We start from the raw sequence: 16813 nt of genomic DNA, 5'->3' as shown, positions 1-16813 counted from the left end.
TTTAGCATTACATCTCATAGCGTGCTATTGGCCCTATCACTTTCATAGCATCATCCTTCACCCTTCACTATAGAGACACCTTTAATCTCAAATCATGCTTGTGGAGAACTGAAATTTATGGGAACATACTATGTGGCTCTCAAGATCAAAGTAACGGTTAACCGTGGGTGAATGTCTTTTCCCTGGCAACAATGACAGTGTCCAGTAAAAGATAACAGATGTGTTAATTAGCCATTCATTCCATTCCTGTGATTCCAGTCACTATGCAGACTAGCTGCTGCGATAAGTCATTTTGATAATGCTTGCGAAAAGGCTGTCATGTTGACCTAATAGGCTAGACGCACACAAAACACAGCTTATCCAACTAAAGCATGTGTGGAGAGACTGGGGACCTTGCGTCTACTCTCGGCCTATTTATCGGATAGGAGATTAAGCTTGGCCTAATGGAAGACAAGTAACTTATTTAACTTGCTCACTTGGTCTCCTCAGTTCAATTCTGTTTCTAATCCCAGTTAAACTGTTGACCCCATTGCTGGTCCCTTTAGAGTGCTATGGCTGATTGAACTACCAAAACGTTTATGGTAGCGGTGTAAAAACCAACTCCAGCATCTGACCACCAGCAGTAGGCTTTAGAAGTATTTTTGCAAAGAGATCAGAGCCCAGAGAAATATAAGAATGAATGTTTTCCAATAACCTTTTTGAGGATAAGACATTTTGTGAATCCAGGCCTGACTGTTACATTAGATCAAATATAAACATTTAATACAAACTGAAACCAACACAGAATCATTTTGTACATGACTTTATTGCTGTCAATATGCATGTCATTTGAAAAATATGCCAAATAACTCACTTTAAGTAACATACTCATTCAAAAATAGTCTATACAGATTATTAATGAAATACCATAAATCTTACAGGGATTCATTTATCTTAAAGTATAGTTTTATTGCTTGAATCTTTTGTTCTACGTTTTACAACAAACTGACACTTGTATCTCAGTGCTTGTGCTTGTTAAATATGAACCATGTTTGTAGATAAAGATTCTCAAATGTGTCAACATTATTAAAAAGAAAAGTTTATACAATTAGCCCCCTATGAATGAACAAATTTTACAGCAAAACATGGACTAATCCTAAACTTAGAAACCTAGAAAATGAATATGCTGTCAAGGTATACAGACAACTAACATTTGCCCCAAGACAGATCAAGATGGGAGCTGGCATATTTGGGATAGAAAACATGACATCAATAGGGACCGTGATTAAGAGTGTACCATCATTTTGACATTCATCACAGTTCTATCATACTTCAGATACACTTACAATACAATATTTTTGTTTGACATTATACCACGCAAGATTACAAATAGAATTGTATTATATTATCGCTGCAATATATTAGCTTTCATACACTCCTGTAAGAGTAGCATGAAGATAACAGCATAGATAAGAATCACAGTGAAAGTTTTGATTCATCTCATTTAACTGGCTGAGATGAATGTTTGAAGATGTTACAATTTAAATAATTTACAAACCCAGTAATCAATAAGACCACATAACCAAAAGCTCTATCTTCAAGCCACTTAGAAACTGTAATTAATCAAAATCCAGTCCAGGAATTTTTGCACAAGTAAATAATTTAAGCCTACATTTCTACAAGGGCTGCAATGCATCTGTGAGAGCTGGCAACCGAGAAAGCTGGCTGGTGGAGGAGATTAAATGTTGAATGGTTGTGAATGAATATTTGGTCTTGGAACTTTGAAAAGCTGTACACTATATGCAACATTAGTTCTTTCAGATATACAAGACAAGTAACTTCAATATTGCATTGTCTCACAGTGATTCTTCAATGATATCATAGATCATAATCATAATATTATTTCATGTCCTTAAAAAACACTTACTAAATGATCACTTCATTAAAAAAGGTAATAATAAAAATGTTGCCCCACAGACAACCGGAAAAATTGTCATATTGTAAATACACGTAATTATTATTTCACTTAATCTCTCAGCGCTATAATATACGTCATTGTTATTGCATTTATTTAAATGTGATACAAATAAAAATCTTGAATGAATTAGTTACAGAGCAAAAGGAACTCAGAAAGTGATAAGGTAGAGATCCTGTGCTGTGCCCTTTCATGCAAATAATTCAGTATTAATGATGACAGATCATTGCATAATAATAACGTGTTCATCTTACTGTACTTATAATGCCTGGCACCTACAGTACATTAATTAAGTCAAAGAGGTAGAGCTACAAATAAGTATATTTATATATTTCAATCCCTACTACAGATAATCGTAGTTGGTGTCCTCCTGTCTCTTATAAAGCCGATAGGAACAACAGACCAGGGTTAATTCCACAAATTCAATTATAATTCCAGGTCAGTCGTTGAATTCAGAGATAATTCATTTCCTCTGAATTCCAATGTTAGGTAAATAAAAATAATTTAATTCCCAATTGAAATTATCCCCAACAATTCCCTCGGGCTTTAAGGCTGATGTCAGTGTTCAGATAGCCAAGTTATACTAGAAATAGAAGTTTAAATGATTTAAAACACATCCTGCAGTCAATTTGACACTTTTTGCATTAATTATATTACCTGGGAAATGTACAAATATTGAATTCCAATTCAATTCAAAAAATATTTTCTTTATAATTCCAATTCAAACAGTATAATTCCAATTCAATTCCAAAACTTTAAGATTCTTGGAATTAGAATGTAATTCAACAGAAATTCTCCACTTCATGAGTGATTTCAAGAATTGAATTAGAAATTCTAATGACATTGCAATTGACCTCAACCCTGCAACAAACATAACTAATAGAACAGATCAATCAGAAAAGTTGATCAGTTTCATACACACTGGGAAGGAAAATAGCCAAACCAACATTTTTGTTCCAAAAATATTTAGCATAAATAAATATGATAATACAGGTGTGAAGGAGTGGGGGAAAGGACAGAAACACCTGAATATCCAAAAAGGACACTATGGGCCTATTATGGACAGTTGGACATGAAATCATAATGGGATTTTAAAGTTTGATCTGTTCTGGCCGGCATAGAATAGGACAGTCAAGTCCAACTTCACAGCTCCATAAGAGTTGCATAATAAAGTATGTTGTACTTAATTACCTAACAGGCATGAATTATGAATACATAAAGCATTGTATTAGTTTAAATGCTTTATAAATCATTAATACCATACCCATGAATAAGCAATGAATGGTTTCCAAAGAACTTCAACGTTTTCCTTGGTGTAGAGCATGACCTCTACAGCAAATTAAGGATTTTCAAACGCAACCCCTCCCCCTCTCATACAAACACGTACATCTCCCCGTTTCACAAGGCTCCCTCCTATACTTCTCATTCTCAAAATAAAGAATTATGTCAGTTATCTTAAATTAAAAATATGTACTTCAGCAGGACATTTTAAAGAGAATTATAAAACAGTGCTACAGTATAAAAGAGGCTGCTGTAGGGGTCTTTGGTTACGTCCAAAATGGCATCTCATTCCCTACATAGTGCACTACTTTTGACCAGAGCCCTAAGGGGACAAAAGTAGTGCACTATATAGGAAATAGGGTGCGATTTCAGATGCACTTTGTGCTGTGTTGATTAGTACTGTGGTGTGCAGGTGCTGGTTCTGTTGGGTTGTTTGTGTTAAACTAGAGGGACATTTCAGATCCCAGAGACTAGTTTTTCCAGAAGAAACCGTTGTCCTCTGGGTCCAGGTCGATCCTAATCTGAGGCACAGCTTTTTTTCAATAGATTCAGACTGAGAGAGAGAAGGAGAGGAGAGGGAGAAAGAGAGAGGAAACAGAGAGAAGGTAGAGAGATTGAACAACCATGACACGCTATACTCTATGACTGATTGTCACACTATATAATCTGTGGGTGTCTGGGGGTATAGAATAAGGCACGCAGGCTTGCTCACACAGATACCTTGCTACAGTAGTGGGTTCAAAGTAGTCCTCAACATGGGGAGTGTTGGTCACGGAAAGACGACGGGGGTCCTAAGAGAGAAGGCAAAACACACACAACATCAACATGTTTCAGCCAGTTAAATATTCACACTCAAAATATCATCAAAATTCAGACCAGGTCCAGCAAAAGAGGAAAATTCGAGCAAGCGTTGCAAAGCCACGATGTTTCACAGTAGAAGCAGCTGTTAATTAAGCATTTGTAAGCAGCTGAAAATAGAACAATAAGACAGGATTAGAAAAGTAAGCTCATCTGCATTAGTGTGCATAATACAGCTGGATGTCTGCAGTCAGAGAAAAGCGAGAGATCTGATCAAGACTCAAAGATGAGGTTAGAGCTTCACAAAGGGGAAGAGGGAGAAGGAGCGACAGAGAGAGATATATACAGTGCCCATGGAAAGTATTTAGACCTCTTGACTTGTTACATTAGACTTCTTCTAAAATAGATTTTTTTTTAAAGATACCCTCAATCTACACAGAATACCCCATAAAGACAAAGCGTAAACAGGCTTTAGAAATGTTTGCAAATGTAATACAAATACAAAACAGAAATACCTTAATTACATACAGTTGAAGTCGGAAGTCATTAAAACTCGTTTTTCAACCACTCCACAAATTTCTTGTTAACAAACTATAGTTTTAGCAGGTCGGATAGGACATCTACTTTATGTTTGACACAAGTAATTTTTCCAACAATTGTTTACAGACAGATTATTTCACTTATAATTCACTGTATCACAATTCCAGTGGGTCAGAAGTTTACATACACTAAGTTGACTGTGCCTTAAACAGCTTGGAAAATTCCAGAAAATGATGTCATGGCTTTAGAAGCTTCTGATAGGCTAATTGACATAATTTGAGTCAATTGGAGGTGTACCTGTGGATGTATTTCAAGGCCTACCTTCAAACTCAGTGCCTCTTTGCTTGACATCATGGGAAAATCAAACGAAATCAACCAAGAAAAACTGTAGACCTCCACAAGTCTGGTTCATTCTTGGGAGCAATTTCCAAACGCCTGAAGGTACCACGTTCATCTGCACAAACAATAGTCCGCAAGTATAAATACCATGGAACCACGCAGCCGTCATACCCCTCAGGAAAGAGACGCATTCTGTCTCCTAGAGATTAACGTACTTTGGTGTGAAAAATGCAAATCCATCCCAGAACAACAGCAAAGGACCTTGTGAAGATGCTGGAGGAAACAGGTACAAAAGTATCTATATCCACAGTAAAACAAGTCCTATATCGACATAACCTGAAAGGTCGCTTAGCAAGGAAGAAGCCACTGCTCAAAAACCGGCATAAAAAAGCCAGACTACGGTTTGCAACTGCACATGGGGATAAAGCACGGGGGTGGCAGCATCATGTTGTGGGGGTGCTTTGCTGCAGGAGGGACTGGTGCACTTCACAAAATAGATGGCATCATGAGGAGGAAAATTGTGGATATATTGAAGCAACATCTCAAGACATCAGTCAGGAAGCTAAATCTTGGTCACAAATGGGTCTTCCAAATGGACAATGACACCAAGCATACTTCCAAAGTTGTGGCAAAATGGCTTAAGGACAACAAAGTCAAGGTATTGGAGTGGCGATCACAAACCCCTGACCTCAATCCAAAAGAGAATTTGTGGGCAGAACTGAAAAGCATGTGCGAGCAAGGAGGCCTACAAACCTGACTCAGTTACACCAGCTCTGTCAGGAGGAATGGGCCAAAATTCACCCAACTTATTGTGGGAAGCTTGTGGAAGGCTACCCGAAACGTTTGACCCAAGTTAAACAATTTAAAGGCAATGCTACCAAATACTAATTGAGTGTATGTAAACTTCTGACCCACTGGGAATGTGATGAAAGAAATAAAAGCTGAAATAAATCATTCTCTCTATTATTCTGACATTTCACATTCTAAAAATAAAGTGGTGATCCTAACTGACCTAAAACAGGGAACTTTTACTAGGAATAAATGTCAGGAATTGTGAAAGCTGAGTTTAAATGTATTTGGCTAAGGTGTATGTAAACTTCCGACTTCAACTGTAGTATTCAGACACTTTGCTATGAGTGTAATGGGTGCGTGCTGGTGGCAGGGAAGTCAGGCGCAGGAGAACGAACTTGGTATAAACGGAGTCGTTTAATAAGTGCTCACAAAACTCTGAAAACCAAAATATGCAAAATAATAAAAGTGGGTACAAAACCCGTCGCGCACCAGAACATAACTTGCACATCACATACAAACAAACAATCACTGACAAGGACATGAGGGGAAACAGAGGGTTAAATACACAACATGTAATTGATGAGATTGGAACCAGGTGTGATGTAAGACAAGACAAAACCAATGGAAAATGAAAAATGGATCAGAGATGGCTAGAAGGGCGGTGACGTCGACCGCCGAACACCGCCCGAACAAGGAGAGGGACCGACTTCGGCGGAAGTCGTGACAATGAGACTCGAAATTGAGCTCAGGTGCATCCTGTATCCATTAATCATCCTTGCGATGTTTCTACAACTTGATTGGAGTCCACCCGTGGTCAATTCAATTGATTGGACATGCATAAACCAAGCCATAAGGTCAAAGGAATTGTCCGTAGAGCTCAGAGACAGGATTGTGTTGAGGCACAGATCTGGGGAAGGGTACCAAAATATTTCTGCAGCATTGAAGATCCCAAAGAACACAGTGGCCTCCACTCTTAAATGGAAGAAGTTTGGAACCACCAAGACTCTTCCTAGAGCTGGCAGCCCAACCAAACTGAGCAATCAGGGGAGAAGGGTTTTGGTCAGGGAGGTGACCAAGAACCCAATGGTCACTCTGACAGCACTCTAGAATTCCTCTGTGGATATGGGAGAACCTTCCAGAAGGACAACCATCTCTGTAGCACTCCACCAATCAGGCCTTTATGGTAGAGTGGCCAGACGGAAGCCACTCCTCAGTAAAAAGGCACATGACAGCCTGCTTGGAGTTCGCCAAAAGCCACCTAAATTGACTCTGACTATGAGAAATTAGATTCTCTGGTCTAATGAAACCAAGATTGAACTCTTTGGCCTGAATGGCAAGCGTCTCGTCTGGAGGAAACCTGGCACCTTCCCTACGGTGAAGCATGGGAGTGGCAGCATCTTGCTGTGGGGATGTTTTTTAGGGACTGGGAAACTAGTCAGGATTGAGGCAAAGATGAATGGCGCAAAGTACAGAGAGATCCTTGATGAAAACCTGCTCCAGTGCGCTCAGGACCTCAGACTGGGGGGCGAGGGCTCACCTTCCAACAGGACAACAACCCTAAGCATACAGCCAAGATAATGTAGGAGTGGCTTCGAGACAAGTCTCTGAATGCCCTTGAGTGGCCCAGCCAGAGGCCGGACTTGAACCCAATCAAACATCTCTGGAGAGACCTGAAAATAGCTATGCAGCAACACTCCCCATCCAACCGGATAGAGCTTGAGAGGATCTGCACAGAAGAATGGGAGAAACTCCCCAAATACAGGTGTGCCAAGCTTGTAGAGTCCTACCCAAGAAGATTTGAGGCTGTAATTGCTGCCAAAGGTGCTTCAACAAAATACTGAGTAAAAGGTCTGAATACATATGTAAAAGTTATATTTCTTTTTTTTGGGGGGGGGGTTGTCATTATGGGGTATTGTGTGTAGATTGATGAGAATTTTTTTGAACGTTTTTTAATAAATTTTAGAATAAGGCTGTAACCTAACAAAATGTGGAAAAAGTCAAGGGGTCTGAATACCTTCTGAAGGCACAGTACAAAAACAGACAGAGAAAAAAAGAGAGAGAAAGAGCGAGAGAGAGACAGAGCGAGCGAGACAGAGGGGGAAGGAGGCAAGAAGGTAAGATAAACTTTCCAAGAAGGCCTTAGCAGCACTCATTAAGACTGATTTTACACATAATACGTAAATATGTAAGTAAGATCTCTTTCTCTTCACCACAGATGTGCAACTTTCCTGTTTACACTATCCTTACTTTACCCATCTGTGCAGTTATTAGCATACCGTAAATACACAGTACAGAGACAAACAAAACAAGGATAGCTATTCAAAATATACAGGAGTTTGTGATCTAAACCATATTGCACATACTGTTGCACACTTGATTAATGAAAATATTCACAAATGTGTGGACCTTTTAAAAGTCTTGGCTGACAACAAATGCTGTCTACTCTACTGGTATAATGGTAATTAGCGTCAGAGAGCCATTGGGAGAATCTCAATTGCATATTCCTTGCGTCCTCTCTCCTCGCCTCCTTCTCAAAACCCATTGGAGGAGAAGGTCAGAGGGGACGGACCTCTGGCTTTCTTATCTAATGGGTTTTGAGAAGGAGGCGAGGAGTATGCAATTGAGATTCTCCCATTGTCTTTACACTATACCCCTCAGAGGGGGGTATGTGGTGCAGAAGTGTCCAACACTACCTAAAGAGGTGGCTTGGAAAAGAGATTTGAATCTAGATCCGTCTCTTTACACTACAAAATATGTGTTGTGGAACTGGTATGTGTCGTCAAAGAAGTGTAGTGTAAAAAGGCTCTAAGCCCCGTGCAGTTGTGGGTACGAGACCCCATGCAGTCTTGTTGTACTCACTGTCCGAGGCCTTATCCTTATTCCCCAACATGGGCTCCGTCTCCATTATATCCATGGAGATTTTAATACTGGGGATTTTGTCATTGTAGGGGTACTCAGGGGGCTGGAGGGAGAGAATAACAATGGCTATACTTTCTGCTACTTACTTCAACTCATTTAACATATTGGCAACTAACTACCTGGGTCATATTCATTAGGGCACACTATAGCAAATCATTTTGCAATGGAAAATCAAAACGGGGGTTTCTCATAAGTTCAGGTACTGTAGTCCCTCCCTGTTTCATTGCGTTTTCTTCTGTTTGGTACCTAATGAATACAACCCATGTATCTACTGTAATGGCGTCCAGTGGTGTGCCGTTTAAAGAAACAAATAAGTAAATCATAATGTCATCCATGCTGTGTAATTATCATTTTACAATGTAGTTTCTACACAAATACCTGGTGATATCTGTACCGTATGTATGTCTGTAGGAAAAGACAGTGCTCAGACAAACAGACAGTGTTCATTTCAGTACCGTAACATAAAGTGTTAGCCAGTTCTCATTTGGAGAACAGTGTTCACAGAAGGGATAGTTTCGGATAGGAGGAGTGGTGTGACTGTTAGGAGGGAGGACAGGTCATGAGTTAAGTGTGCTAGTGTTCTACAAAAAGTAACATGCTACTGTTACTACTACTACTACTGCTACTACTACTACTGTTACTACTACTGCTACTACTACTACTACTACTACTACTACTACTACTACTACTGTTACTACTACTACTACTACTGTTACTACTACTACTACAAGGTAGATCCCTTGGGGGAAACACATGAAATCAAGCAGACTGATCCACTTTCAATAAAGCCTCAAAATGACTTACAAAATCGATTTCACTGTCGATGCTTCCTTTCTTCTGTTTCTTCTTCCTCTTCTCATCCTCCTTCTTCTTCTTGTCTTTCTCTGGGATGACGTCGTCCAGGTAGCTGAGATCTTGCTGGGAGAAGATGTAGTCCATGGCCTTTCTGACTGCCACCAGGGCCAAGATCTGGAGAGACGGACACAGACGCGTCAGTGGGGATAGATAATGGCTACTATATACTGTGTTGGTGGGCACGTGGCTGGATGCATTGTATAGTATTGTGTGTTTGTGTCTGTTAGTAACGGTTTCCATACTGTTTTAGTGAATGTGTCACTGCTCTATTGTATGTGTTTGAATGGTTTATTATTGGCTCCTTGGTACATTTCATCTTGTAGGTGTACTTGTTTGTGTATGTCGGACCTGTGAACACACGTACCTGTGAATGTGTGTCTGTGCATGCCTAGGGGTACTAAAACTCTAAACCACTTTTATTCTCCCCACAGAAACACATAAGGCCCTCCCTCACCCTCCCTTTGGCAAATCTGACCATGACTCTATTATCCTGCTTCCTGTTTACAAACAAAAGCTCAAACAGGAAGTACCAGTGACGCATTCAATACGGAAGTGATCCGATAAAGCAGACGCGAGGCTACAAGACTGGGAGTACAGACTGGGATATGTTCCAGGATTCATCCGATAGCATTGAGGAGTTTACCACATCACTCACAGGCTTCATCAATAAGTGCATAGATGATGTCATCCCCACAGTGACTATACAAACGTATCCAAACCAAAAAACATGGATTACAGGCAATATCCTCACTGGACTAAAGGCTAGAGCTATTGCTTACAAGAAAGGGGACACGGACATGGACGCACACATAGAAATCTGCTACGACCTCTGATCAGACATCAAACATGCAAAAGAACAATATAGAAGGAAGGTGGAATTCTATTACAACGGCTTCAATGCTAAACGTACTGTATGTGGCAGGGCTAGCAAACGATAACGGATTACAAAGGGAAACCCAGCCTTGAGATGCCCAGTGATGCAGAACTCCAAAACGAGCTAAATGCATTTTATGCTCGCTTCAAGGAAAACAATATTGAGTCCTGTTGTTCCGGATGACTGTGTGATCTCGCTCTCCATGGCCGATGTAAAACTTTTAAACAAGTTGACATTTTCAATCTCCACGTGTCCCAGTTTGTAATCCCAACATGTTTTAATCTGACCACCATTGTCCCTGTTCCCAAGGACTCCAAGGTAACCAGGACCATCGACCTGTAGCACTCACATCTGTAATTATGAAGTGCTTTGAAAGGCTGGTCATGACAAAAATCAACACTATCATCCCAGACACCCTGGACTCACTCCAATTCGCATATTGCCCCAAGATCACACAGATCCACAGATAACGCAATCTCAACTGCACTTCACAGTGCCGTCTCGCACCTGGACAAGAGGGGAAATAGCTATGTGAGAATGCTGTACATAGACTACAGCTCAGCGTTCAACACCATAGTTCCCTCCAAGCTCATTACCAAGCTGGGGACCTTGGGACTGAACACCTCCCTCTGTAACTGGTTCCTGGACTTCCTGACGGGACTCTCCCAGGTGGTGAGTGTAGGCAACAACACCTCTGCTACGTGGACCCTCAACACGCGGCCCCCTCAAGGGTGTGTCCTTAGTCTGTTTACCCATGACTGTGTGGCCACGCAAGACTCCAACACCATCATCAAGTTTGCTGAAGACACGACAGTGGCTGGCCTGATCACCAATGGCGATGAGAGCCTACAGGGAGGAGGTCAGAGACTTGGCAGTGTGGTGCAATGACAACAACCTCTCCTTCAACATCAGGAAGACAAAGGACTACCGTGGACTACAGGAGAAAGAGGGGAGAGCATGCCCCCATCCACATTGACAGGGCAGTAGTGGAGGTTTGAGAGATTCAAGTTCCTTGGACCACCCCACACAGTCGTGAAGAGGGCACAACAGTGCCTCTTCCCCCTCCAGAGAGTGAAAAGATTTGGCATGGGCCCTCGGATCCTCAAAAGGTTCGACATGTTATATATATATATATAAGGCTCAAATATGAATGTTTCAGGGGAGATCTATGCACAGTAAGTTAGTTGTCAATTAGACTACTCTTAGAATGTTGGAGGCTTCCGGACTGTATTACATTTACATTTTGGTCATTTTAGCAGACGCTCTTATCCAGAGCAACTTACAGTAGTGAATGCATACATTTCATACAATTTCATACATGTTTTTTTTTTTTTCCTGTGCTGGCCCCCCGTGGGAATCGAACCCACAACCCTGGTGTTGCAAACACCATGCTCGACCAACTGAGCTACAGGGACTGTAGGCCGTCTCAGGAGGCTCCGGACTGTAGGCCGTCTCAGGAGGCTCCGGACTGTAGGCCGTCTCAGGAGGCTCCGGACTGTGGACGCACTCGCTTTAGGGAGCGCGTGACCAGACAGGCACCATGTTATGCAGTGATGCGCACCGTATCTCCAGTGCGTCCTGTGCCAACGCCCGCACGTGCCGGGCTAAAGTGAGCATTCAGCCAGGACGGGTTGTGCCAGCTCTACGCTCCAGATCTCCAGTGCGCCAACATAGAAGTACAGAAACTAGAACCACCCAACATAGAAAATGTAAACTAGACAAAACCCCCTGTCACGCTCTGACCTACTCTACCATAGAAAATAAAAGCTTTCTATGGTCAGGACGTGACAGGCCCACTCACACTGGTACACACGCAGCACCACAGACAGGAAATGAAGGGTCATTCCGATAATGGCTGATATGTAGTTTTATTATTGATTGATCTTATTTAAAAGTGTGCTTTCATGAATTACATTAACAACAATTATGAAACTAATTTCCATGACCTTACTTACAAACCCTAATTTGACGACTTGGCACAGTGCATCATGCCATTCAGGCTTGCGAAATCTCAAACAGCCTACTGTCACACACAGATTCACAGACTAGCAGTAAATAAACTGAAACAAAGCAGAATCAGTAAATGAATGCCCATTCTCCATTACTATTCAATGAAGATCCAGCCTTCATTCCGCTTTGATCAACCTTTTTTACCTCGTGTGTGAATCTGGGCCAGAGATAGGCTACTTTGTTTTTATAGAGGAGCCGGTACGCAATTCCCCAGAAATGTGCCAGTACTACGTTCCGATCAGCTCCGGCCCAAGTCAAGCACTGGTCAGAAGTTAATTCATGGTTACCCGGACTGTCTGCACGGACTCTATGCACATTCACAAAACTAGACATTTATATACACACTATATGCACACACACTACACTGACACCCTCACACAAAACCCTCACACATTCACTACATACGCACACACACACAAACATACCGACAACACAAACACACACACTTTTACCTTCATATGCTGCTGCTACTCTGTTCTTTATTTTACTCTTATTATTATCTATTATGATGCCTAGTCACTTAACCATGCCTTCATGTACATTATACCTCAAATACCTCGCACCCTTGCACATTGATCTAGTACTGGTACCTCCTGTATATAGCTATTACCCCTGCACATTTATCTGGTACTGGTACTGGTACTTCCTGTATATAGCTCCATTTCTGTGGATTTTATTCCTGGTGGTACTTTTTTAACTCTGCATCATTGGGAAGGGCTCATAAGCATATCCCGGTTAAGTCTACTCTACACCCGTTGTATTCGGCGCATGTGAAAAATAAACTTTGGTTTGTGTGTGTGTGTGTGTGTGTGTGTGTGTGTGTGCACGTGTGTCGCATGCTTAAGTCTTACCATGACAGGGAAGATGATTGCAGCGACAGTGGACTTGAGGACCCAGAGGAGGGCAAGGCAGAGGGCCTGTATGAAGGTGAACAGGTGGATACGACGCTGGGGAACGTGGCGCAAGTATATCAGGTCAGGCTGGTGCTTGGCTGGCATCAGGAGCAGCTGCAGCCGGTCCAAGAACTGATGGACAGACACAGTCGTACAGAAGTAAGGCCAGGATACATGGGGTGGGGATGCGACTGGCATCGCAGACAATATTATTGATGGGCTAATAACTAACCGGCATAGAGTTACAGACTCCATTTTGGCTCTATCTGAGTGTTCTTTGACTTACAGTTGTACAGAGGTAAGGCCCAGATACATGGGAGTGGATGCGACTGGTGTACCATGTTGGTTAGCAGTGGACTAATATCACTAACGCCTAGAATTTCAGGCTGCATGTTGGGTCAGAGTCACTCACCTGGACACCGTTGAGAGAAGCCACGCCCATGTAGAGGAACACGCCATAGAGCACGGGCATAGGGATGAACTGGGAAGACAGAACAGGAATGGGTGAACGGGAGAAAGGTAATAGAGGTTGTATTTCCACAGAAATAATAAAAACAGCATTCCTCCCTTTTACTATTTTTTAGGGCTGATATGAAGTTAGGGTTAACCCTGTTTTCAATAACAACAGTGAGAGACAAATAACTTTTGACGACATGTTGCATCGTTAACTCTCCAATGAATCACTGGGATATACATACACATAGACAGGGTGTGCTACCTTCTAATGTTTTGAAGTTTATAGTCTGTTAGTCTGCACCTCGTTAACCTTTTTGGTGTATGTCGTTAGCTTCTACTAAATAACGTGCTGTATAACAAAACAACACACAAATGTATTCTACGTAGAAGGTGATCAATGCATTTACAGTCAGAACAAGCCTAAAATAGCAGTCTGTCGACATGGCCAAAGCACCTTATCTGGCATTACTAGAATGTGTTGTTACTAGAGACGACCTGTCATGTGGCTGACCTCTGAACAGATCTGATAGAATGTGCTGTTACTAGAGTGTACTAGAGTAGAAGCTTAAGATCTGATCTTCATTAGAGATAGAGATATCCCCCAGGTAGTAGCTTGTCATCTCTAGCTCTCTATTCTTGTCTTGTCGAGCCATTACTTCATGTCTTCTTTATTCGGATGAAATGTTCACATGATGATGTTTCGCTGTCCGCTAATGTATATTATATATATAATGTATAGATCATGCATTCTATTGTACTTGTATTTTTATATTTTACATTTTATTTAAATGTAACCTTTATTTAACCAGGCGCATCGTCCGACGCTGGGCCAATTGTGCACCGCCCTATGCGACTCCCAATCACAGCTGGTTGTGATACAGCCTGGAATTGAACCAGGGTGTCTGAGATGCAGTGCCTTAGACTGCTGTGCCACTTGTACTAGGTACTGATTTATAGGTGTTCTGATTTTCTTTCTTGATCATGTGACATATGTAATTATTATTTAAACAGAAGCCAGGTGTGAGTGCCTACCTATTACACTGATGGTGTGATTTCTGTCAAAACATTTATATTTTGTTTTTCCCCTTTTTGGCATCATGATGACCAAATAAAATAATTTAGATTTTTGTATTTAAGCATCAGGTTTGGATCTTTATTTTCACCAGCGTGCGGGTTTCCATCTAAATATTCCTAGTTTTGATACCTACGCACCTGGGACTAACACTATTTTATAGAAAGGACCTTAAAAGAGCACAGGCGGCCTCATCATTTCTACTACCCTAAAGTGTCCACAAGGGGGAGGACCATTCCCACTCACTGTAAGGACAATGACAGCTTTTATATTTATGATGGTCAGATTAACAAGAGAACCAGAAACCTGACTAACCTACTCACTGAGCTGCAAACTGAGCCTAAACGATGATGAACATGTTTATTTCACATCACCTCAATTAGGCCACTCACTAATTGGATGACTACAATATTTCACAATTTGAATGAGTGATGGGATTTTCCACTTAAAGGGGAGGACAGTAATCCAGTAAGATTTAAAGGGAATAACAATGTCGATTTGTGGTCCTGTGTAACTTAGTTGGTAGCTAGAGCAACACCAGGATTGTGGGTTAGATTCCTGCTGGGACCACACATATGATAATGTATGCAAGTACTACTGTAAATCATCTTGGATAAAAGTGTCTGCTAAATGGCATATATTATTATAGATTTAAGGGAAATGAATAGGCAGATTTAAAGGGAATGGGTGTTTGAAGTGTTACCTTGAGGATGGGAGCCATGAAGACAGACAGTCCAGTCAGAACGAAGACAAAGACACCGGTCACTCTCTGCTCTCTGAGGTAAGAAAGCATAGTTCATCACATCACACTGTACAGACATCACAGTCAGTTTACTAACTTTTCTGTCCAAACTATTGACCACTGTTCTGATGTGACAATCAAATAACTTCAACATGTTCATTTAGTGCTATGGGAAGGGCTCTAAATTATCCGTTTTTAGCACTGGTAAGAGTTGGGAGCACCACATGAAATTTAGCAGCACCAGAATATACAATGAAATGTTTTTGTTGTTGATTGAGATAAATCTTATATTAGACCTATATGAATTCTAGCTACTTTTAAAGCTCATGTTGTGGCCTAGAAATGAATATTTAACACTGTAAAGGAATTTGATTATTATAAAAGCTCAAATGTTTATACTTATACCTGTCACTGAAATTACAAAGTCAATTGTCGTATACTAGGTTTCTACATTGTCTAAAAGCACTGTGTAAAATTGCACACTATCTCTTTAAAAACGTCAGGTTTGTGATGACTACATGCAAGAGATCTCATTCAATCAATTGCTATTCTTCAGGTCTCCTGAAGAAACTATCCCTTTCCTTTCTCTGCCCCTAAATGTTGGATATAGGTCTACCGGTAGTCACCAGGTTATTAGCGAGCTAGCCAATGATGTAACATGACTTAAGTGTAAACAAATGGTTAACGACACGCAAGTAGTTTTAGAATGGCCCATGACATGGTTGTCACGTCCTGATCCTAGTAAGATGTAATTTTCTATAGTAGAGTAGGTCAGGGCGTGACAGGGGGTGTTTTGGGTTGTTCTATATTTTTTATTTCTATGTTTAAGTTCTAGTTTTTCGATTTCTATGTTGGGATTGTTTGGGCTGATCTCTAATTGGAGGCAGCTGATCCTCGTTACCTCTGATTGGAGATCATATTTAAGTAGGGGTTTTTCTTCCTGGGTTTGGTGGGTAGTTGTTTTCTGTTTAGTGTATGTCACCTGACGGAACTGTCGGTCGTTTTGTTTAAGTATATTCATTAAAAGTAAATATGAGCACTTCACACGCCACACCTTTGTCTCCTTTAGACGACCCACGTTACAATGGTTTATGAATATAAAATGCAGTCTCGGCGATCCGCTATAGGAAGAAGGTAAAAATGTTGCGCCATATGGGTCAGATATTTGAACCATTTTAGTATTTTCGGACAACTTAGGACGTTGCACACCCTTGGCTGAATGCTGTGTGCAATATCCTAAGTTGTCAGAAAATACGAAAATGGTGGTAGAAAATGTTGTTTTATTAAG

The 16813-nt window shown here is 41.0% G+C and overlaps 1 protein-coding gene across 2 annotated transcripts in view; it reads right to left on the bottom strand.

Annotated features, from left to right (window-relative positions):
- Window positions 1-786: 786 nt before the first annotated feature.
- LOC115159858 (electrogenic sodium bicarbonate cotransporter 1) overlaps window positions 787-16813 on the bottom strand; it is an 88855-nt gene continuing 72828 nt past the window's right edge. Inside the window, exons 20-26 of one of the 2 annotated variants that reach the window (XM_029709930.1) lie at window positions 15487-15559; window positions 13668-13736; window positions 13214-13387; window positions 9428-9592; window positions 8564-8666; window positions 3948-4026; window positions 787-3788 (exon numbers count right to left, since the gene is read on the bottom strand). In XM_029709930.1, coding sequence (XP_029565790.1) covers window positions 3986-4026; window positions 8564-8666; window positions 9428-9592; window positions 13214-13387; window positions 13668-13736; window positions 15487-15559 — 625 coding nt within the window. In that variant the 3' untranslated portion in view covers window positions 787-3788; window positions 3948-3985. The remainder of the gene's footprint in view (window positions 3789-3947; window positions 4027-8563; window positions 8667-9427; window positions 9593-13213; window positions 13388-13667; window positions 13737-15486; window positions 15560-16813) is intronic. The other variant, XM_029709929.1, reaches the window with a different exon arrangement.

The sequence above is a fragment of the Salmo trutta genome, chromosome 23, assembly GCF_901001165.1.
Source record: "Salmo trutta chromosome 23, fSalTru1.1, whole genome shotgun sequence".
NCBI lineage: Eukaryota > Metazoa > Chordata > Actinopteri > Salmoniformes > Salmonidae > Salmo > Salmo trutta.
This window is presented reverse-complemented; position numbering and strand designations above follow the sequence as displayed.